Source organism: Vipera ursinii (assembly GCF_947247035.1).
Source record: "Vipera ursinii genome assembly, chromosome: Z".
Lineage (NCBI taxonomy): Eukaryota > Metazoa > Chordata > Lepidosauria > Squamata > Viperidae > Vipera > Vipera ursinii.
Window position 1 is genome coordinate 18,975,933 of NC_139517.1, and position 23,984 is coordinate 18,999,916.

Sequence of the window (23,984 nt, forward strand, 5' to 3'; positions counted from 1 at the left end):
ACAATTTTGGAGCACCGAGAACCCCACAGAAGCATACCTGTTATGTTTTTGTGCTGGTATACATAGAAAGAAAAATGAAATCACAAAATACTGAAAATGAGGGGAAAAAATCTGCATGTGTAAAAAAGTGGACATGGAAATGATTACTGTTGCTTTGATGGAAAAGAAATGTGATTTGGAAAGTGCTCGTTGGAAGAAGTGAAATGCATCACTTTTTATGTTCTCCAGCAGTATTTTAACTGCACTGACAAAGGTTTGTTTTTTTTTAAAGAGATATTGAATACTATCAACCACAGACAGCCTTATTTTTGCAACTGATTACATGAACCACTAACATCATTTTGATAAAATTTAATGTACAAGTTTTAGCCTGATTACGCATTGCCAACCTGTTTCACAAATAATGACCAGCAGAATTATAATAGTTGAGAAGGGACTAATATTCTTAATTCTAAAGATTGTTTTCTTCTATTTCCCCCCTGTTAAAATAAGGATTTTTCCTTTACTCACCATTTCACAACTGTTGGTTCAGATTACAGCTGTTAAGATTCCTATATACAATGCCAGATCCCTTATACCTCTGATTTGACTAGCCAGGATCAAAGTAAGACTATGACACAGGTTGACAAATGAAAACTGCAATTTCATTGAAGAGCAACAACAGTGAACTTAACCTGTGCTCATTTTAAAAGAATTCTCAGATGGTGACTTGCTGAGGCATAAAACGGACTTTTAAGTGATTCAAAATGGTCTCTGCTAATAAAGATTTAACATCTCAGTCACACCATCATCCTTGGGTTTTTTTTATAACTACTTGAAAAAACAATAGTAACTTAAGACTCCTACAGAGTCTAAGTTGAATTATGGCACAAATATACCATATTTCTGCTCATCCCCAAAGTCCTTAAATTTAATATGGTGTCATTGATTCCAAATAAAAGCATCAATTAAAATTTTAAGTTGGTGTGTACTGCATTCACAGCATAACCCCAGCATTAAAAACTACTGCTTTAGGATTTGCTTCGCTGTCACTCAAACTACTAACCCTTGATGACTATTTTCAGAGAGGAAAATTAATGCTGTTAAGACAATAATGCTGAATTCCAAAACAGTTCTTCCAAGTCTGGTTGAGCTACGTATGCTGGGCAGGTCACAAAGTCTTCCTCTCTGATGCTGCAGAACCACAATTAAGGTTTGTTGTTTACAAACTGGCCCTCCCACACATTCACCCCAAGCCCAACATTAGTTAGTTTAAAATTTTATTATTTTTTTTAACTTTTTAAATATTTTTTACTTAATAAAAAGTCAAGATTTGTCCATATGGTCATGTCCTTGTCAAGTTAATGTGGGAAAGTGGCATTTGCTCTAGGAACCCCAATGGAGTTATAAATAAGAGAAAATAAACCCTGCCCTCCTCTGGGCAATGGAAAGGGGTCTTGCTCCATCCCGCTGGTCAACAGTACCCTGGGCAGGCTTCACTAAACCAACGGAACGGAAGGTGCTTGCCAAGAGGGGCTGGGCCGGACCGCCTCCCTTCAGGGGCCTCTGCCTTGGGCACAAGGGATGGCCCAGGCTTGGGGGGAGGGGGAGGGTCAGCAACAGAGCCATAGCTGGCTGGGGTCTCAGGTCACGAGGAGAAGCGTGGACATCAATTCCCAGGGGTGTGGAATGGTAGCTGCTGGGAGGGATGAGACTGAACTGGAAAGAGAAGAAAGAGGCAGTGAGGAACACACAAGGCACACCAGAGTCCAAAACAGCATTATCTGTTATCCGCAGGACAAGCCCTGCCCAATTGCCATCAAGGCTCACTCAATTCTTCAGAGTAGTTAATTTATCTGATCAGAAATGCCGACTATAAAAATCTGTTCAATTTCCACCCACGTGGACATGCTAGACCAGGGGTAGGCAACCTCGGCTCTTTTATGACTCATGGACTTCAACTCCCAGAATTCCTGAGTCAGCTATGCTGACTCAGGAATTCTGGGAGTTTTAAATTTAAATTTAATCCCATTTTTATATCACGCCCTTCTCTGAAGACTCAGGGCGGGTTACAATTTAAAGCACAAATCAATGTGCTTAGCAATAGCTTTCATTCTATGTATATGCCTGCTTATTAGGGCTTTTTGCCCCCCCCCCAAGCGGCATTATTACAAAGTCAGCTTATTGCCCCCAACAATCTGGGTCCTCATTTTACCTACCTCGGAAGGATGGAAGGCTGAGTCAACCTTGAGCCTGGTGGGACTTGAACCTGCACTAATTGCAGGCAGCTGGTGTTACTTAAGGAGGCATTAGCCCACTGCTCCACCAAGGCTCTTAAATAACAAGTCTTACCTTGGTGGTGCCCTATGTATGTGTAGGGGGATGGTGTGGAGGCGGAAAGGGTGGGCACACCACTCTGGGGCACACCTCCTTGAGGGGGTCCACCATGAGTCTGTGACGGATGCAAGAGCATGACTTGGGGAGCTCCAGGGTGAGGTGGCGGGGCAGCTGCAATTCCAGTCTGGACATGGGCCTGCAGTAGACAAAAAATAGTTTTGAGGATTTAAATAAAGGATACCCCAATTTATCAACTAATTAGGCCAGCAGAGAAAATGCCATTTTTTACTAATTAAGGAACATATTTAGCAACTGATGCCACTCAAACGTAAATTTAAACTGAAATTTAGACAAGGCGCTTAACCTAATTCCAAGCATTGTTCAAAGAATATTTAATAACGAAACATTATTAAATAACAAATATAATTCATGAAACAATTGCTGTTCTTGCTGACACCGACACAATCTTTGCTCAAACGTATGTAGTATCCTAAAAGGGACGTGGTGGCTCAGTGGGTTAGGACGCTGAGCTTGTCAATCAGAAGGTCGGCAGTTGGGTGGGTCGAATCCCGAGGGCCGCGTAACAGAGTGAGCGCCTGTTACTCGTCCCAGCTTCTGCCAACCTAGCAGTTCGAAAGCACGTAAAAAAATGCAAGTAGAAAAATAGGGACCACTATGGTGGGAAGGTAACAGTGTTCCGTGCGCCTTTGGCGTCTAGTCATGCCGGCCACATGACCACGGGGACGTCCTCGGACAAGCGCTGGCTCTTCAGCTTTGAAACGGAGATGAGCACCGGCCCCTAGAGTCGGAAACGACTAGCATACATATGCGGGGGAACCTTTTATGTAGTAACCTGTTGATTTTTAAATGTTTTCCCCCCCCCAAGTAATCCCGGTATGTATTGAAGTAGATAAAAATCATCACCCTGCCATTTTTCTCATACATCAACTGCCGCAAAAATAAATAAATAAATAAATCTTACTGGTGATATCCGTCTCCTGGGTTGTTCAACACCACTCTTGAGTATTTATGAGGACAAAAATGCCTTCCATGGTCAAGACTGCTGCCCCTTTTCCCTCCCCAGTCAGGCATATTCACCTGAGTGACGTGGGCCATGTTGGTGTATCCGTGCTGCAGCTGCTGATGGGCATGGATGGCATAAACTGCTGGCTGTGGGAAACCGCTCTGTGGAGACTGAGCGCTGGGCCCCGGGGTCATGGAGGGTGGCGTAGCTGTCAGGGTAGCAGCGTGGTACAGGTTCTGCTGCTGCTGAGCACTGGCCAAGTGAGGTGGTTGTCCAGCTTGGTGCTATAGTAGAAAGCACAAAAGTCACACTTCAACCACCAGAGCCTGCAGAGTGTGTGTGTGTGTGTGTGTGTGTGTGTGTGTGTGTGTATATTAACTTTGTTTTTAATTACAGGTTTTTTATTATTAAATTAGCCTTCCAGTTCTCCGATCTTCTTCATATAACACATAACCCTCCGATTAATTTATCATGCCGTCACAGATTTAAAGGATTCACATTTTGAACATGTTTCCAGAGAAAGTAAAAAACAACAACACCACTACACGTCAGTTATGGTGGACAGGTTCTAACCACCCACCTGTCCTCAGTTCTGCATTTCCCTTGCAGAAAATACTCCCCCTCCCAAACTTGTTTTACAGTAATACCCAAATCAAGTCGTTGCAAGGCAGCATCTTGTTTTAATTCCTAGATCGCATTTCCCCCCCCCCCCAAAGAAAGCATGCAAGGATTAGTAAATTTGTCCCTGGAGCTTCGATTCTGTAACAGCAGTTTCAGGAACTGAGATAGACAGAATAATCACTTTAAAAGCAAGATTCCTTTTCATGCCAACCTAGAATTTCTACAGCTTCAAGGGTCGTGGTGCTCTAGGACCAACTTCAAATGTAAAATCAAATAGCAGGGGGTTGAGTGCCAAGACAAGCATTAAGTGTCTCCTATGCAGTCACCCCCATACTTGGTTCCTCCCCCTCCCTCCAAGTACCTGCACAGGGCTGGGGGCGGCATGTTGTGTTTGCTGCTGGTTGCCCGTGGGTGTGGTAGCTGGTTGAGGCTGATGCGGATGCAGCTGTGTGGCATGATGGGGATACGATTGATGCACTGTGGCTGGGGAGAGAAGCAGCAAGCAGCAGTCAACAAGGCAACATGGGGGGGGGGAGAAAGAAAGAAAGCTCAGACTTCAGCTAATAATAAAGGTACCATAAAGAGTTGGGGGCGTAGGCTGTTCTGTCGGAGGATACTGTGGAGTAGATGATGAGACGATAGCTTGAGGGTGACTGCCAGATGTCATCATACGGGAGTTACTCTGCAGCATGGGGGCAAACACAGGCTAGAGGGAAGGAAAAAAAAAGACAGAAAATATGAGTAAAACAGATAAACACACCTATCTGTTTTCCCTTGAATTATTTGACCTCCGCTCCTTCCGGCGCGATCTCAAAACCTACCTTTTTGAACAAGCTGGCCTGGCCTGATGGGATGGGGTTGGGTTTTATAAATCGGTTTTAACTTTTTAATGTGTACTAATTTATTTACGGGCATTGCTGTTTAATTACTTTTAATTTTCTGTATCTTGTTTTTTATTATGTATTGCCCTGTTCACCGCCCTGAGTCCTTCGGGAGAAGGGCGGTATACAAATTAAATTAATAAATAAATAATAAATAAATTTATTGTCCCCACCTGCGAGGGATAGTGGGCCATGGGCTGCATCATAGTAGGCTGTCCTGTGAACTGTTGGGGATTGTAGGAGATGTACGAAGGGTATGGAGTTGCAGCTACAAGAGGGGGTCCCGCAGCTGCTGCTGCTTGCATAATGGGAGGAGCTGAGGTGGGCTGGTGCTGGTCTGAACGCTGGGGAGGTAGAGACCCTGTTCAGGAAAAAGAAATGGGTTAAGAAAAGCCATTTATACTCGTGTTTTTTTTTGGTTTTTTCCCCTCTCCTCCAAGTGGCTGAACAGTTGAGCCTTCCAGGCAAATTTCCCACGATCAACGATCCTCCGGCCAAGAATCTCCTCACCTTTAGCTCGGTATTTCCCTTGCTGTCCAGGCACAGAATTGGAAACAGGATAAGGGTACATCTGAGGTGTCTGCAGAGAATAGCAGTAAACATAATTAATTCTAACGGTATCCTTACTACCGTGCCTGATAACACTTTGTAAAGAAAGCAATAATTTGCAGTGCAAAGATAGGACCGCTCAGGTATCATTCTGCCCACCTCACCTGCACAGCTGGGCTCATGTGAATCTGTGGGATGTAAGAAATATATTGTGTGCTGTACATGCCACTTTGCCCCGGTGTAATCACCGGGATGGAGGGTGTAGAATGGGTGCGTGGCCCCGGTGATGTAGGCGTACTTGTTGATTTGTTCTGGGGGGGAAAAAAGGCAGCAATGGTTAGATATTTAACGATGAAAGCAGCTATGAGATTACTGAACATTCTGTTATCCCCTCAAAAAACCCACCCCATCAACCCACATTAGTCCCAGGGCTAGTTACGCACCACAGAAAGAAGAGTCTTTGAGGGGTTGAATTCTTTTGCATTAGGATTCAATGTTGATTTCTTCACCTGCCTGGATGGGAGTATAATGGAAATGAGACGAACATAAAACATGCAGCAGTCTTATCTACAGGTTGTCCTCGACTTATAACAGTTCATTGACGGACCGTTCAAAGTTACAGCAGCACTGAAAAAAAGTGACGGTCAGGGCTTTTCAACCAGTGGTACGGGTACCACCTGTAGTACATTGGCATCTGGCAGGTGGTACGCGACCCTCCTAGAAAAGTGGTAGCGGGGGAGGGGAATGAGCTGAACCGGTGGTAACACCACACAAGCCCGAGCGGGAGATGGCTGGAGCTACAGGGCTGTCAAGGCTCAGCAGAAATGCCAGGATCAGCGCTTCTTCGGGGTTGTCAGGGCTCAGCAGAAGCGCCAGGATCAGTGCCAGGCTCCAGCTGGAGCTCGGCGCTGATCCTGGCGCTTCTGCTGAGCCCAGAAGAAACACTGATCAGCTGGAATATTAGAGTCTTGTGATTTACATTCAGATACTTGGCAACTGATTCATATTTATAACAGTCACAGTGTCCCAGGGTCATGTGAAATGACCAAAACCTGCTGCAACCACCCAGCAGAGGGGGGAAATAAAAACCAAACACCCCCCCACCCCACCCCCGCTGCCAATCCTCAACAGAAATCCTCACAACAATGAAAACCTCAAACAGCGCCACTGGGCGGGCAGGCAGGTGTCTTGCTCGGCTGTGGCTTGGGGGGGGGCACTTTTTTCGGTGCCATTGTAACTTCCAACAATCACTAAGAGAACTGTTGTAAGTCGAGGACTACCTGTACTTCATCACTTTTTTCCTTTATTTATTTTTTTTGGTCAAGTTTTTGACACCTTGCTAGGCGACTGGTGGTATTCGGATGTTGCCATTTCCTAAAGGTGGTACAATGGGTGAAAAGGTTGAAAAGCCCTGCCCATGGTCACATGATCAAAATTCAGACACTTTATTTATTTATTTATTTATTTATTTATTTATTTGATTTATATACCGCCCTTCTCCTGGAGGACTCAGGGCGGTGTACAGGGCTATAAAATAAGAATACATTAGATAAATAATTTTAAAACCCAAATCCATCAGGCCAGGCCGGCTTGTTCGAATAGCAACTGACTCGTATTTATGACGGTTGCAGTGTCCTGGGGTCATGGGTTCCCCTTTTGAGACCTTCTGACAAAAGCCAAGTCAATGGGTAAACCAGATTCACTTAACGAGTGTTATTGCTAACTGAACTAACTGCGGGGCTCCCCGACAGACTATCCAGCATATAGTGAGGGAATGCACTAATAGAAGATACCCAGGAGATTTTAAGGACTTCCTCTGCATAACAACGGCAGCTACTGACTGGATCTCCAAACTCGACATTAAACTCTGAAATGTTATTTCTGTTTTCCTCTTAGGTTTTATAATTGCTTCTTTTTTTAAAAAAAATGTTTTAACTGTTCTAACTTGTAAATATGAAGTGCTTTTAATTCTGTGTGTGACCAGCCATACGCTAAATAACTAACTAACTGAACAACTGCATTGATTTGCTTAACCACTGGGCCAAGAAAGGTCACAAAACGGAGCAAAACCCGCTTAAGAAACGTTTTGCTTAATGACAGAAATTTCGGGCTCAACTGAGAGGTCGCACGTCGAGGACTACCTGTACTCCGGGGTTCCCCCCCAAGACTCACTCTGAGACAGGACCATCTTCCTTGTCCTCTGCTTCCCCTTTACCCAGAGGACTGGCTGTCTGGGTCTGGCGCTCCATGCCCTCAGGGGATCCCTTCTCCTCCTTGCTGCTGCCTTCACAGAAATCCAGGCTGGGCTTGGGAGACTCTTCAGACCCTTCGCACGAGCTGCCTGCTCCAACCAACACCTCTGGCAGTTTGTCTTTTCCTTTCCCTTCAAGGGACTCTTTTGGCCGGAAGGGGTCATGGGTGGCCTCTGGAGAGGGGCTGGGCTGTAACTAGAAAGAGAAATGGGGTAAGCAACTGTGGTCAAAAAAACTGCTTTTATTTTATTTTTCTATTTTAAAAGTGCTCAGTGTTGTTTTTTTTAATCCTTTTTAAATGAAGGGGAACAAAGAGAACGTAGGGGACGCGGTGGCTCAGTGGGTTAGGACGCTGAGCTTTTGTCGATCAGAAGGTCGGCAGTTTGGCGGGTCGAATCCCGAGTGCCGTGTAACAGAGTGAGCGCCTGTTACTCCTCCCAGCTTCTGCCAACCTAGCGGTTCGAAAGCACATAAAAATGCAAGTAGAAAAATAGGGACCACCCCGGTGAGAAGGCAACAGCGTTCCGTGCGCCTTTGGCATCTAGTCATGCCAGCCATACAACCACGGAGACATCCTCGGACAAGCGCTGGCTCTTCGGCTTTGAACCGGAGATGAGCACGGGCCCCTAGAGTCGGAAACTACTAGCACGCATGTGCGGGGGAACCTTTACCTTTTAAAGAGAATGTGCTCACCTTAAACTGGGCTCCAAACTTCCTCAACTCCTCAAGTTGATTCCTCTTCTGTTCATTTTGGAGACCTAGAGCAGCGCAATTGCCACAATCAGAAGAGTTAAGAAGTCAAAAACATGAAGGGCTTTTTAGTATCAATCCCCAAGTTCTGTTAAGCTTTTTCTCAAACCTGGAACTCTCTTAACATTAAAGGAGAACAATTGGGTGAGGATTAGGAGAGCTACTTTCCTATAAATCCAGATGACATTGGTTTCGGTGGCCAACTAAATTATACGCACCAGGTTCAGATTTATTTATTTTTTACTTATCAGTGATTATTCAATTTTGTATTTATAGCCCACTTTTCTGAATGAGCAAGGTGATGTTATTGGGGAGTAATAACATTTATCTCCAGAACAATCCTATGAGTTACGCTGAGATGAAGCAGCTGGCTCAAAGTCATCTAAGCGAGTTCTGAGTTTATTAATTACTATTTAGTTCATTACTTTTAGAATAGAACGGAATTCTTTATTGGCCAAGTGTGATTGTACACACAAGGAATCTATCTGCCTTCTTATCTGTAGACTCTGCCTGACTTAGCTGACAATTTTGGAAAAAAAAACCGCAATGTGCAAAATATATAAAACATGCAAAGCAACTCCAATCTGGCTTTTAGAGTAATAAGGAAAAAGCTCAAGGACACAAAAGAAACAAACCTTTGCTAGTCTGCTTGACCAAATCTGAGGGCCCCATAACTTCTACAGTCCTGCCGCCTTCCTTGGTGGCAGAGCTAGGCACCTCTTTAACTAGAAGAGGAAGGAAAGGGTTAGAAAGCAAAATGTATGCAAGGAAAGAGGAACAAAAGCTTGAAATGCACCTGGAAAGTACGGCAACTTCCCAAAGAGCCCCGCAATTTGTTCAAATCCCCTACTCTCCTCCTCCAGGCAGACAAGAATTTGTTCTACTCTCTTAAAAATGTTTTCAGCTGATCAAACCTATCAAGTTTATTGAAAAATGGTAAAATCTCAATTTTTTTTCTTACTAGGGTAAAAAACAGGAAGGAAGGAAAAAAAAAACCACGAGAGAAGTTTACAAGTCGGCAATCCTCCCAAAGTCAGCAAGTTTCAAAAATCTAAACGAAGTCCTCAACGTTCTCAGAAACCCTGCAAATCGTACGACACGCTGACTGAGGGGTTTTGTGCAGCACAGCTGGGATTCTCTGGCCAGCTAACACCTATGGGTTGCTTTGTTTTAAGTCCATCCTTAGTTCCTTCTTTGTTGACTGGCAATCAACAAGACCTGCTTTACCTCCCAGTTTAAGTACCTACCTTCAACTGCAGCTACTGGGATAGATGCTGGGACTTTGGGTGAAGGTGGGGTGGGGGAAGCACTCGATTCCAGGGTAGTCCTTGACTCGGAAGGCGATGCAGGAGCAATAGGGATAGCTGGTCCCACAGGGGGGTCTTGGGAAGAGACTGGAACAGTTGAGGCAGACTTCGGTGAACGGGGAGCATAGAGGCGGCCCACTATACAATACAGCGACAGCAAAGATGCATTAGATGAGGGCTAATAGATGGGGGAAAATTAATCAAGGCCCTCACAAAGGAAGAAAAAAAAGACATCAGATTTGCTGCTTATTCTTTCTTCTACCTGTAGGAGATGCAGCAGAGACTTCCATGGATCGGCTGGTTGGGGAAGACATGTTCTTAGCCCCTCGATTGGGTCGTTGAGACTTTGGAGACATTCTAGACGGACCTAAAAACAAAGCAGCCGTAAGGGGTGATGAATCAAATCAGACACACGTAAACAAAACAAAACGTTCCTCTGACATCTATGGCGCTCCCCCTACTAGCCAACAATGACAATTCCGCCATGCCGACGAAATTAGCAGCCGCCTCGTTGCAACTGGCATTTCCAAATTCAGACCGGTCAAGACATTTTTAAGTCAACGCACCAACCGGAACCCTTGTCCGAGGCGACCTATCTACAGGAGGCAAACTAATGAATGTGGATAAGTGACTGGCCCTACGGCCTGTACAAATGTGGGGGACGAATGGGAAGAAGCAGGAAACGGTGGCAGCCTAACCAAAGAAGAGAGGCAAGTAAAGAGAAAGGTCACAAGGAATCATCATGAGATGCAGCCATCCTGGTTCCAGGTTGTAACGTAGCAAGACGGAGTTGGGGCAACTGAAAGCGAACATGAAATCAGTGGCAGGGTAAGAGGCCTGCTTCAGACACAGCGAAACTGAACAAAGTTGTCACTGGTATCGTTACTGCTTCTTCTAATTTTCAGCAAGCACGTTCGCTGAACGCACTTTGCGAAGACCAACAACGCAACGTCACTGTCGCAAGAGTCAGAAATTAGCCTTGGATCAATTTTTTTTCTGAGGCATTTCATAGGCTACTGAGGCTTCAAATCTATTTTCTCCCCATTTGCACTACATCTATTCCTTTCTTCTTCACTCCCTTCAATTTAGAATCTTTTTATTGATCCTATGCGCTATAAACTGCGTCACTTTCAACTTTAGTTATACGTTTTCTTTACCATTCAAAATGCTATTCCCCTTCCTTTTATTGTTATTGTTCTCCAGAACACATGCTAATCTTCGTCCTTCCATTCCCCCCCCAGTGATGGTCTGATACACTTTGTGATTTCAATCTGTCCATACTATTCATCCCACCCTTCCCTTCTACTCATCAACCTATCTTGGTAGCCTGAACCAGAATGATATTGCAATGAAGACAGATCGTCGATCATTTCCTCATTCAAGGAAGTGACCCCTTCCCTAAACCTAATTTGTATTGGTGGTGCAAGTAGTCCTTGCTTAATGACCATTCATTCAGCAACCATTTAAAGTTACAACAGCACTGAATGAGTAGTAGTTATGACCAGCCCTTTAGGCTATGGGCACTGAAGTGCCCCCACAGTCATATGATCAAACTTTGGGTGCTTGGTAGTGCAACTGCATTTACACTGCGCCATGCACTTCACCCACCCGTACCATTGCCCTTTTGGCTGCCCTGCAATCCCCCTCCCCCCCTCCAATGTCCTCAGCTGACCTTTGCCACCATCTTCCCCCTGCTGCTACTGCTGAGGCACTAAAGGGCAGAGATGGGAGAGGAGTTGAAGTGGAGGCAAAGCACAACAGGGCACAAGCTTGAGGTCCTCGTCTAATGACTACAACTGGGACTACTAGAACTGTGATTGCTAAGTGATGCAGTCAGGTGATGTTTTGCCTAATGAGACCACTTTGCCTATCCACAAAAATTCCAGTCTCAATGTTGTTAAAAGGAGGACGGCTTGTCATTGTTACTAGTACTTCATTTCTTTCTAAATAATTCAGAATTTAACATCTTGTGCTCTTGTGGAGCAGGTAACCATTTTTGCATGGCATGCAGACCAGTTTCTTATCTCCCCACAGGATCAACACCATTAGCCAATGGTTTGCGAAGAACCCCTTCAACCCAACATTTCCCCAATTCAAGTTGCCCATGTCAGTTTTGACCCTCGCATGAATTTTTTTTTTTTGCTGTCATCCTCTATAGGCACGCTGTTCAACTTTCTCAATCTCATTTCAAAATGCATTTTTCCCCCTTACAGCAGTGTTCCTTAAAAGTGTGGTCCTAAAACCCCTGGGGGTCCCCCAGACTGACTTTTGTCAAGTTTCCTTGAAATCCAAAATCATTTGCCATACTACGTTGAAAAATACAATATAAAAATCCCGTCAAACAATAATCATGACTAATCGTAGCTGCAGCAAATGGGGTCAATTTTAATTTTTAATATTATAAAATATAACCCGCACAAAGAAAAGCTCTTTTGAGATTTTTTTTTAAAAAAAAAACATGTGAAAGTGTCCTTGAGAGAAAAAAAGTTTTAAAAAATGCTGCTTTAGAGGAAAAAGTAAAGCAGAACAAACTTCTTGACTGTGACTTTTCACCGTATCCTTTTCCACTTTAAAATTACGTCGTAACAGCAAATGAGTCAATTTTAATTTTTAATATGATAAATACAAACCGCACAAAGAAAAGCTCTTTTTGAGATTTTTTTTTAAAATGTGAAAGTGTCCTTGAGAGAAAAAAAGTTTTAAAAAACGCTGCTTTAGAGGAAAAAATAAAGCAGAACAAACTTCTTGACTGTGACTTTTCATCGTATCCTTTTCCACTTTAAAATTACATCATAACAGAGACAGGAAACACAGGGAGGGGGAAGGAGAGAGAGAGAGACAGAGAGAGAGAGAGAGAGAGAGAGAGAGAGAGAGAGAGAGAGAGAGAGAGAGAGAGAGAGAGGAGTCTTGTGAACTTTCAGTCAGATGGGCCAACCTTTACCAAGGCTTTTTTTTCCTGCCTGTTCAAGTGACCGTTTTCAATCCATTCCAGTATTTCCCTTTTAAGCCCGAGATCCTCTGCCTCACCTCCATTGATACCTCGTTGCTCGGGAGCAGAGCCAGTGTTGCTTTCCGAATGATGTGAACTCCCACGGGGTGGCAAGGAGCTCATGCCTGGCCTCCCTCCTCTAGAGCTACTGCAGCGTATGCCTCCTCGGGAGCTTTCTCTGACACGTTGGGGAAGTGGGATATATTTGCCCTCTCTGCAAAAAGAAACAGCTGGGTACTTTCTAAGAACAATGGAGAAAGAAAACGGTCGTAACTTTCCTCGTCCAAGAAGCTGAAGGCAAAATGCAAGGCAACATCTGAAGCCAAGAGACTGGCAATCAACAGGTGAAACAGCTTCTAAGTCACAGTGAGACCTTAGTGTTGTTTCCTCCCCAGTGTAGGGTAAACTAGCCACAACTGGTGTTCATTTTATAACTGGAGAGGCACCTGGCTATCCCAAAGTTATTTTATTAAGTTTTGAATCACCCTAAAAAAAATGCTGCCTGAGCTATGCAGAGTAGCTAATACACAAATTATAAAACAGCTGGTATCATTGCTAGTAGAACAGATTTTAAATACATATTTTTATTCGTTTCACCAATGCTGCAAACTTACCTGGAAGCCAAACTGGGGCTGTCTCTTCCAGACACTTGTCTTTGCACTGAACTGTGCTTCTCTTCTTCTGTGCGTCCATCATCATTTTCCATCGCAATACGCAGTCTATACTGTGGGCTTGACTCAATTTCTCGTGCCAGCTGTGCAGCTCTGGCCTCTCGCTGCCGAAATGCCTCTGTGTTATCTTTTTCAAGAGGGACTCTACCATGAAAAAAGCGGCCCGTTGGAAAAGGGGGGGGGGGAGGAAATGCAGCAAAGAAATTCTACGGATTTATCCAAAACAACAAAACAAAAAACTTGTTTCATTGTAAATACACCAACACTTCTTCGTTTGTAACATGGTAAAAGACACCTCAGACCCCAACAGTTCAAAGTTTTTGATTGAATTTCCTAGGCTTTATAAATTTCAGATCCAAAACTATTTCCAATAAAGTTCTGGGTGCTTATTACTTATTGAATAAATCCACACACTGCATTTTGAGTTAAAATTGGATTTAGTTGGGTGACAATACTGGCCAAAATGTGCCCAAACTGACCAGTAGAGTTCTTACCATTAACAGAGAAAACAGATGGAGCAACAGATTTGCTCCTTCTTGTAATAAAAAAGTGTTATGTGAAAGCTTTAAATGATGAAAGCCGTTAACGGGTACATGAGATCATTTGTTGACCGTGAAATATGAAGATTCTGATTCGGAATATAAGAGGAATAAACTGCAAAGAAAATAACCAACGGAAGGAAGAAAATCAGGCATGCTGTATTTGTGAAACTTAAAAAGGGGGGAATCATGTAACTGATCTGATTTTGTGAGGCATTGATGGATATGTGCATGAAGTAAAGATGTAGATTTAATTATGAACAAAAGCACTAACATGTTAAAACAGTATGAATTGGTGCTATACTGACAAAACCAAAGTCAATGAATTTTGGAAAGAGTACTTAAAAATTTAAATGGGAATGACAACATAAGTCAAAAGTGAAACTGAAATGGTCAGCTAGGGTTGGTTAGTGATATGAACGTACATGTACTTTGATCAGACGATGCCATTATGTAGTCTGAGACTCTAAAGGAAAAAATTCAAGGACCACTACCTGTTACACATAAATGGCAAAATATTACAGCAAGGAGATAAAAACTATTCACTTTAGGAGTATATTCCTAAAGAAGGGGACACAGATAGGAAAACATTCAAAATTTAGAAATACCGATAAAAAGATTGCTAATATATAGTCAACTACATCTGCCGAGAAGAGTAATTGTTGAAAGATCTTTGAACGTAGTAAAGCAAAAAAAAAAAAAAAAAGTCAAGAATGAATGGGCAGACTTAATACAAAAATCAGAAACCAGTACGAAAGTAGTATACTGAGGTGGCTTAGCTAAATAGAAAGAACGAATAAGCATTTAATAAATATATACACATATAAAGCAAGAATGAATGGGTGCAGGGGAAGACTGAGAAAGTAATGCCCTGGATTTGTAGTCCTCAAAAATCAGAGGAGAAATTTAAAAAAAAACCAAAGGGAATATATAAACTGATGTTCAGATGCAAAGAAAGCAAGAGTGGCTTGCAAGCATAGAAATGTTTGAAGAGCGAACAGTGATTATTTATAGAGTTACATTTTCTTTTATTTCCTGCTTTAATGTTTTTGTCCATTACTCCTTGTTTATGTTTTACATAACAGCACAAAAAGAAATAGCAATTGAGTACACACACATACAGAATATATGTTTGTGTATGCACATATTCATATTCCAACTCCCATCTTTAATTGGATCATAACATTTGTCTTGTTTAACTTATGTTTTTATATTTATCTTCTATGATTATAAGCCGCCCAGAGTTATCTTGCGTTAAGATAGGCAGCTAATAAATTTTATAAATACACAAGCAAACAAACATGGAAAAATCAGGCATCTGCTACTTCTGTATACTGTTGAATTTAGGAACAGAACAAAAACTAGTAATGTAGCGAAACATGCTGTATATATTAACTATATAAAGAACTGAATTGATTAGCGGTCCAAAGTGACCATCTTGCATGAGCTCTAATGTTCACTGCATTATTTATTAAGATCCATATCTCGTGTGTATCTTGTGCACTACTTTGTGCAACTCAAGAAGGCGTACATAATGCTCTCCTTATATTTTCCCCATAACAAGTCCCGCAAAGTGAATTGGGCGAGGGTGTATTTCTGTCCCAAAGTCATCCAACTGGCTTCCAAGAGAGGACTACAATGGTCTCTCAGTTTCTAGTCCTGCACCTAAAGTGAATCCTGGAATCCACCCTCAAGCGCTGATTGTACAAGGGTAGCATTATTATAATATTCCAATGGACATGTCTCATCATAGAACTTTCACTATTTCTGCTATATAGCCACCAACAGCCCGTAATGAGCAGGTGGAACGGAGGACAGAGAAAGGATGAAACTATTCACAAATACTGACAAATTGAGATGATTGTCTCTGAATTGTCTTGTCAATCAGTCTACTCGTCTTCCTCCACTGATTTCCACCACCTAATCAAAGGCTTACAAGTCCTGGTATGTTAACCAACTCTCATTTATTACATGAAAAAGAAAGAAAAACTATCTAGACTCTACTTTAATAGCTTACTAAACCAACTGCTCTCTCCCCTGAACCTTCACATAAATACACACACACACACACACACACACACACACACACACACATATATATATATATGGCTAAATCATTAACTTACGTATATGATGAGAGGCTGCTATCGTATGTTGTCTTCACACCATAATTTTCCTCGTTGAATTTGAACATCTCATTTGGGTCCCAGCCATTAGACTGAAATAACAGATAAATGCTTTATAGTAGCTTTGCTGCAACAAAGTTTAGAGAAGCAGCTCTAAGTAAATCTATTTTGAGGACTTGAGCCATATCACTTACTTACCATATCTGATTCTAAGTCATAATCATCACTGTTGCTATCTCCCCCTTCCCAGCGTTGTAGTACTTTCTCTTTGTGCTCTCCGTTCACCTTAGAATTCATGGCAATGGCAGAATCGGTGAACTTATCTAAGACACACAACAGAAAGAAAGGCCAGGATAGAAAGGATTCAAGTTCTCCTTCAGACGTACTCCCATCACACCTCAATTCTGTTATTTTAAGGCTGTATTACCTTTGGTGGCGTAGTTAAAATCAACATTGCGGAAGTGCACTAACATGACATCAGTAGGCTTGAACACCATAGTGTCTACAATATCCTCCCTTCTCGGCCCTACTGGCTGATCAGGCACCTTCTTGTGCACAGCATCCACAGCCAGCTCAAACTGTAAAATAATAATAATAATAATAATAATAATAATAATAATTAATACAGGCTGCCTATTCTTACAATTGAAAACTACATAAATCTGAAAACATGCCGTATCACAATCTGTTGATCACTTAAGCACTATTTCCAGATGTTCACTCTTGACATCTCACAGTAACAGGCTGCTTAAGCAAGCTTTGTGAAGTTTGGGGAGAAAGGATGCTTCCTGTATGCAAAGTTTCGATATAAAATAAAGCTAAATACTTAAGTACAACTAAGATATAAACTTCATTGAACCGGTTAGCTAACATTCTAAGAAAACTAATCAGCAAAGAAAGTATTCACCTTAGAACTCAGGGTCTTAAAAATTCCTTCAAATGTGCTTCCGCTTTTCACTTTCACATCACATGTTGATCCCTGGGAAGAGAACCAAGGGGAAGGAATATTTTAAAAAAGGATACAGGAATACTTCAGATTGTGACTCAAAGCATCCCTGCACACACACCCCATCATGTACCTTCCACTCTATAAGCATGCAACTGTACATCTACCTTTCTACATTCTTAATTTATCACCAGGAGACTCACCACAACTGCTGTTAGAAAGTGCAGCATTCGGGAATTGTTATAAACACCCTCAAAAACCTGGGAGAAATGGAAAAATAAGTGTCACCAAGACATCTGTAAGCAACCATTGCCCAATATTATAACACTCCCAATAATTAGGTAGGCAACTGAGATTCCAGAAAATGTATACACTTGTTGTAACAAATATAGGCTTAAATAACTATGTCATTTGTTTTCTCAGTAAGGAGCTTCTTTCGTGAATCTTATTATATAGGAGGCTTGGCCCAGCTTCAAACTGTATTGCTACTTCTCACAGAGTTTGGACAGAGGGTCTATAGTTGAAAATGAACATTATGTTGGGATTTTCACAATTCAGTATCTAAAATTGAAGCATCCAAATATGTGTCACAAAATAAATCAAAATAATGTGGTTATGATACAGATTGATTTGAAAAGTACACTTTTCTTTTTTCAAAACAAAAATTGTGCCTATCAGTGATTTAACTCCACGCTTAACAAAGTTGCAAATTAAGAAAAAAAACAAACCCAAAGTAATTGTAAGCAGACTTTGCTGCACCTCAACATGTCAAATGACACTAAGCTGAAATTCTACAGGTAATTTAGCATTACAAATTTGAACTAAATTTATTACATCTACAGGTAATTTAGCATTACAAATCTGAACTAAATTTATTACATGAAATCACTCCAGATATTATTTATACTTTGCTATTATAAGAATTGCAAATGAAAGAAATATACAAATTAACATACAGAAATGGTTTTAACTATAGTCATAGCAAATACATAAGATTCTAGGCTAGGAATTCTTTTACCACATGTCATAAATAAAAAAATTCTTAGGTTGTTGTTGTTAGCTGCAAAGTTGTGTCCAACCCATCGCAACCCTATGGACAACGTTCCTCCAGGCCTTCCTGCCCTCTACCATCTTCTGGAGTCCAATTAAGCTCACGCCTACTGCTTCAGTAACTCCATCCAGACACCTCATTCTCTGTCGTCCCCTTTTTGTCTTGCCCTCCACCCAGGGGGAGGGCCTTCTCTGTGGGCGCTCCGGCATTATGGAACCAACTGCCGGTTGAGCTCCGGATGGCATCAGACCTCCGATCCTTCCGTCGCGGGTTGAAGACCCACTTATTTGAATTAGCTGGTCTGGCCTGACGGGGGAATATGGGTTTTAAATTGACTTTTAGTATTTATTATTGTTGTTTTTAATCGGGCACTGATTTAATATCCTTTTAACTTTTGTATTGTTATTTATATATGCCCTGTGAACCGCCCTGAGTCCCTAGGGAGAAGGGCGGTATAGAAATCAAATAAAACTGAAACTTTCCCAGCATGAGGCTCTTCTCCAGTGAGTCCTTCCTTCTCATTAGGTGGCCAAAGTATTTGAGTTTCAACTTCAGGATCTGGCCTTCTAAAGAGCAGTCAGGGTTGATCTCCTCTAGGACTGACTGGTTTGATTGCCTTGCAATCCAAGGGACTCGCAGGAGTCTTTTCCAGCACCATAGTTCAAAGGCCTCGATTCTTTGGCACTCAGCCTTTTTTATGGTCCAACTTTCACTGCCATACATTGCAACATAGGAACTGAAGCCTACTAGCAAATATATTTATTGGCAAAGACTGGTAGTAGAAACCTCAAATCTCTAGCAATTACACAAGTCATACAGATCAGATATATCAATCCCAAATGGCTTATACTACAACTTACAGGAGATTGGGGAGGTCCTTTGCCTGTACTCTGGCCCCTGAAAATAAATCAGGTACAAATGTAATTAATAATGCAAAATGTAAACTCTTTAAACCAATAGGCTACATTTGGTGCATACATTCATCATTCCTTCATCAATCCAATTCACAGGAGCTCTCACCACAAACAAGAACCCCATACTTTACTACCAAAATAATTAAACAGACTTCCTAATTCAGCTAAGAAAGACATAACTTCCTTTCTACAGAGACAACTTGATGAGAAATCAGCACATGTAGTATACATGAAAACTCATCCTCTACAAACATATAAAAGTAGATGGTGGACATAAAGTGTTACTGGCACATGTACCCAAGAATTTTCTCAAGTGAATGAAAAGCTTAGAATGGATTTACTTTGCCTGAAACCCATGATTTCTGAGCTTTCTACATTACTTTTATCTAAATTCAGAATAACATTTTGTGCAAATCATCAAAATTCCTTAGCCAATTTAAAATAAGTGGGAGATAACTAGGTGATAATTCAATCAGAATAGCAAAAGGAGGTCTTTATGAGCTCCTTCATTGATAAAGAAAGATCCATGATCTTGTTCAACTTTATAAAACCGATGCATGGCCCGGCAAATATTATTTAGTCCTGCTCTTTCTTAAACTAGAAATTTATGCTAGGCTACTGAAAACAAATCAACCACCTTTAAGCAGCGCTGTTGGGCAAAACTCATTTCTGGAAGGCATCACTGCTCATAATATACAAGGAAGTTCTTTTAATTAAGCAGACCAAGCCAGCCCAGACGCTGCTGCAATGTCTGTCCGAAAGAGCAGCTGCTGGGTTAATGGTTTTCTGATGTCTTTTTTAGTATCTTGGATTGTACATCAGCGTGCACGAGAAGTCAACGTGCAATGAGTTCACATGGTGTAACAAGATGGAGGTTTGTTGTCACTGTGAGTTGGGGGAGTGAGACAGAAGGGAGGCTCAGCTAATCTCAATGTACACATGGTTGTACTTTTGACAATAAAGGTCCATTCATTATACTCCCAAGAAAACGTAGTTCCCATGCTCAATTTTTCCATCCGAAATTAGATCCCTCCTATAAAGGTAAAGGTTCCCCTGCACATGTGTGCTAGTCGTTTCCGGTGCTCATCTCCGTTTCAAAGCCGAAGAGCCAGCGCTTGTCCGAGGACGTCTCCGTGGTCGTATGGCTGGCATGACTAGATGCCAAAGGCGCACGGAACGCTGTTACCTTCCCACCGTAGTGGTCCCTATTTTTCTACTTGCATTTTTTACGTGCTTTCGAACTGCTAGGTTGGCAGAAGCTGGGAGGAGTAACAGGCACTCACTCTGTTACCTTCTCACCGTGGTGGTCCCTATTTTTCTACTTGCATTTTTTACGTGCTTTCGAACTGCTAGGTTGGCAGAAGCTGGGAGGAGTAACAGGTGCTCACTCTGTTACCTTCCCACCGTGGTGGTCCCTATTTTTCTACTTGCATTTTTTACGCGCTTTCGAACTGCTAGGTTGGCAGAAGCTGGGACGAGTAACAGGCACTCACTCTGTTACCTTCCCACCTACAGTGGTCCCTATTTTTCTACTTGCATTTTTTTACGTTCTTTCGAACTGCTAGGTTGGCAGAAGCTGGGACGAGTAACAGGCGCTCACTCTGTTACCTTCCCACCGTGGTGGTCCCTATTTTTCTACTTGCATTTTTTACGCGCTTTCGAACTGCTAGGTTGGCAGAAGGTGGGACGAGTAACAGGCGCGCTCACTCTGCTACGCGGCACTCGGGATCCCTCCTATAGAAACAGTCAGGCAAGGAGGGCAACTCAGCCCAGGAGGGATCGAACCTTCCTTTTTCGAAAGACAGAAGACCACCCCCCCCACCCCCGCACACACACACACACACACATTACATCCCCTTTCAAAAATCACACAGGCCGGGAGAGATGGGATGGCTGGAGAAGATTCTCAAGGGTGGGGAGGGGGGGGGCAAGTCTTAGCAGCATCCGCCTTCCGGTCTCCCCAGGGCGTAAGCTGAGAAAAGCGGCACCCAATCAGCGACCAAAGCAGCCCGACTCCGCTTATCGGGTCTACACGTGTTCTTTTTTTTTTCTCCTCTCCCTCTCCCTCCCCTCCTCCCCCCCCCCGGCCGAGTCCTCCCGTCAACCCTTTTGGGGCGGGAACGTGCGACAAGTCCCTTCCTTTTCGGTCTTTTTTTTTTCCGCCAGGATCCCTTTCCTTTTCCCTTCGTCGCTCGGCCCAAACCAGCGCCTCTCGGGCAAGCCTTACCTGGTGCCGCTTCCTCCAGGGGGGGCTCCTCCTCCCCCGCTCCCAGGGGGAGCCACCATTGTGGCTCTGGGTCCGCCCGCGGCCCCGGGGCTGAGGTTCCCGTTGGAGCTGGCCGGGGCCGGGTTGGCTTTACGGGAAGTGGAGGAGACAGCAGCAGCGGCGGCGGCGGCGGCGACAGCAACGGCGGCGGCCGCAGCGGCCTGAGGAGGCGGCGGCGGCGGCGTGGTGGGAAGAGGGGGGCCCGAGGAAGGCGCAGCAGGTTGAGGGGAGGGCGGCGGCAGCGGTTGCTTCAACATGGCGCTGGCGCTGGCGGCAGAGAGGGGAAAAAAAAAAGGGTCGGACGCCCCTGGGTGCCGCTCCTCCTCAGCACGCGTTCAAGGCCGTTGAGGAAAGGGCGGAAGGAAAAAGGGAAAAAAAAACAGCGGGGGAGGGGGGAGGGAAAGTGTCGAAACACTCGCCCCGTGCGCGCCTCCCGGAGTTTTGGCCTTTTACGCTGCCTCGTAAAGCGGCGAGTTTAATAATAATAATAATGATGATGATGAAAAAAAAACAACCCCAAACCACCACAAACCCCGAAAAGATGGGAGGTGGCGAGGAGAGAGAGAGAGAGAGAGAGAGAGCCAGGCGATCGGTCAAGTCAGCCGACAAGCCGGGCTCGTTTCAGACTTTGAAGCCCTCGCTTAACGAGGCAACGCCGTGCGCTTCTGCCGGCCCGGAAGGGGAAACTGACTGACTGGCGGGCGGGCGAGCGAGCGAGCAGGCCGGCCGTCGCGGAAATGGGGAAGGGTTGTTGAATGCTGCGAAAGAGTGGGGGGGGGGAAGGAGGAGGGAGATAGGAGGGCGCGTTTCTCTTTCCCCCCCCCTCCCCGACACCCGCGTTCTCTTGTTGGCCTCGCCTGGCGCGCGTCAGCAAAACAAAAAAAACGCCTATGTGGAACGTGGGCCTCGATTCCCCACCTGCTGCCGCGGGACGGCTCCTCCGGGAGGGAGGCGCGCGCGCGCCGCTTGGCCCGCTTCGCTTTTTCCTTCCTTCCTTCCCCCCTCCCGCCTCCGTTAAAGCCGGGCGCCTCGGGAAGAGGAGAGGAGGCCAAGTCGCGAGCCGCGGGAGGCGCCGTGAGGGGGTATCGCAAGCTCGCGGGGCGGGGGGGGGGAAGAGAGAGGAGGAAAGAGGAAAAGAAGATGGAAGAGAGCGAGGCCGCAACACACACACAGAGAGAGAGAGAGAGAGAGAGAGAGAGAGAGAGAGAAGGGGTGGGGGGGAGGAAAGGAGGAGGGGGCGGTTGTGATGTTGGCGCTCAAAGGGCCGCGACGCGAGCGGTCTCAAACCCCTTCCTGCCGAGGGAGTGGACGGCTCCGTCCCTTATCAGGCTCGCGCTCGCTTGTGAAGTAAGAAGAGGGCGGGAGGGGGGGGTGTGGGCAAGGGCGACGCGGATCCCGCCGGCCCGCGCGCACGAGAAGAAGTCAATCCGGTTGCTGCACAATGAGTCCCTGGGGAAGGCGGGGCCTCGCTCTGCGCTTGCGCTCTTCCCGCGCCCTCCTGGCAGGGCACGTTCGGTAAAGGGTTTCCTGCCGGCCGCCGCCGCCGCGCGCGCGCGCACGCTCTCGGCGTTAACCAATCGAGAAACGAAAGCGAGCCCTTCCGAGTTCCTGCCGGAGCTTTTGGGGGAAGAGGCGGGGGGGGGGGCGTTCCTCCGGTTAATGGCTGAGACCAGTGCACATGCGTAAGAGGAAACAAAAGGCTGGCGCCTGTCGTTTCCCTCAGCTCGGTCTGCGCATGAGCGAAACGAGGGGTAAGGAAACGTGTCGCCCATGTGTGGAGCGCGTACAAATGGTAGGTTGGCTGGAGATGCGCATGTGCGGGAGACGAGAATCGCCAACTGTGACCAAAATGCCAGGATGTTAGTTACCCGGTTGACCCCGGATGACCTCATTCTCAGTATGATAGCTTTGGCCTCTGTGACCTCAAGGGCAGTGTGTCAAGGGAAAGCTGAGGCTTGACAGAAATATTAAAAACCATAAAGAAAATACGTATCTCTGTATTAGGCACACATCCCTAAGAATTGACACTGACTTGAACACACATATTACACACATGCATATAATGTTGGCCATGTTAGTATTTAAGAAAATTTTATTATTTTAAACTCAGGAGTCAACAAAGGCTTCAGTCCCATAGATATGTACAAGAGAGAACCCCACTGATTAAATGTGGACATGAAAACACACTGGATGCATTTTTATTTAAATTGTCTCTGAAATACGTTCCATTTCCTTCCTTTCTTAAGGTGCTATTATACAAAAATAATGAAACTGCCGATTCTGACATTCTGAAAGAGGAATTACGACGTGCAAAATACAGTCGCAGGACTAGCTATCACAAAAGTTCTGCTATTGTCTATTATGCTGTAGTTGTGATAGGAAAGACAAAGAGCCACTAGCACAGACTGGATTGGTGATAGGAACAGGCAGACCTAGGTTTTAGCTTGGCCTCAGTCCCTCTCAGCCCAAACTATTTCACAGGACCTTTGTGGAGAAATATGGGAGAGGATACTCTATGTACACTGCTATAATCTTCTGAAGGGAAACCAAGTTAAAAGTTAGTATGTCTTCCTGCATTTTTAGAGGAAGGCTCTCATTCCCTCATGCTCCTCACGGTTGCTGTGTCATGAACATAAAGTGCATTATATATACCAACCTGCTGACCTAGGCAATACTCCACTTATTCTTTCCAGGAAAAGAGTCTTTCCAAAGCAGCCAACAGGAGATACAAGAATGGCAGCAAAAATAAACACTTCTAGTGTCCCTAGAGGCATGAGGGAAA

The 23,984-nt window shown here is 44.2% G+C and overlaps 1 protein-coding gene across 5 annotated transcripts; it reads right to left on the bottom strand.

Annotated features, from left to right (window-relative positions):
- Nucleotides 1-478: 478 nt before the first annotated feature.
- On the bottom strand, nucleotides 479-23,880 carry ATXN2L (ataxin 2 like). 5 transcript variants are annotated; one of them, XM_083376547.1, is made up of 23 exons: nucleotides 23,859-23,880; nucleotides 18,883-18,919; nucleotides 17,175-17,231; nucleotides 16,933-17,004; nucleotides 16,453-16,603; nucleotides 16,224-16,348; nucleotides 16,026-16,117; nucleotides 13,304-13,504; nucleotides 12,728-12,930; nucleotides 9,963-10,067; nucleotides 9,641-9,838; nucleotides 9,029-9,118; nucleotides 8,337-8,401; nucleotides 7,564-7,838; nucleotides 5,835-5,904; nucleotides 5,556-5,702; nucleotides 5,353-5,422; nucleotides 5,016-5,203; nucleotides 4,538-4,667; nucleotides 4,323-4,444; nucleotides 3,415-3,624; nucleotides 2,332-2,512; nucleotides 479-1,698 (listed from the first exon to the last, which is right to left on the bottom strand). In XM_083376547.1, the coding sequence occupies exons 3-23, from the start codon at nucleotides 17,199-17,201 to the stop codon at nucleotides 1,649-1,651; spliced, it is 2,772 nt and encodes a 923-aa protein (XP_083232673.1). In that variant the 5' UTR covers nucleotides 17,202-17,231; nucleotides 18,883-18,919; nucleotides 23,859-23,880; the 3' UTR covers nucleotides 479-1,648. The 5 variants fall into 5 exon arrangements, with proteins under 5 accessions (XP_083232673.1, XP_083232670.1, XP_083232672.1 ...); XM_083376544.1 differs by lacking the exon at nucleotides 23,859-23,880 and adding an exon at nucleotides 21,164-22,262 and having other exon boundaries at nucleotides 12,740-12,930; XM_083376546.1 differs by lacking the exon at nucleotides 23,859-23,880 and adding an exon at nucleotides 21,164-22,261 and having other exon boundaries at nucleotides 12,740-12,903.
- Nucleotides 23,881-23,984: the final 104 nt, after the last annotated feature.

Bases quoted from the DNA above. Each gene is read 5' to 3' on its own strand.
- ATXN2L (XM_083376543.1), bottom strand. From the start codon at position 21,459: ATGTTGAAGCAACCGCTGCCGCCGCCCTCCCCTCAACCTGCTGCGCCT. The intron at 17,005-17,174 runs GTGAGTCTCCTG...TTCTCTTCCCAG, and splicing joins ACTTTCTAACAGCAGTTGTG to GGATCAACATGTGATGTGAA. The intron at 16,118-16,223 runs GTAAGTAAGTGA...CTGTTATTTCAG, and splicing joins ATGACTTAGAATCAGATATG to TCTAATGGCTGGGACCCAAA.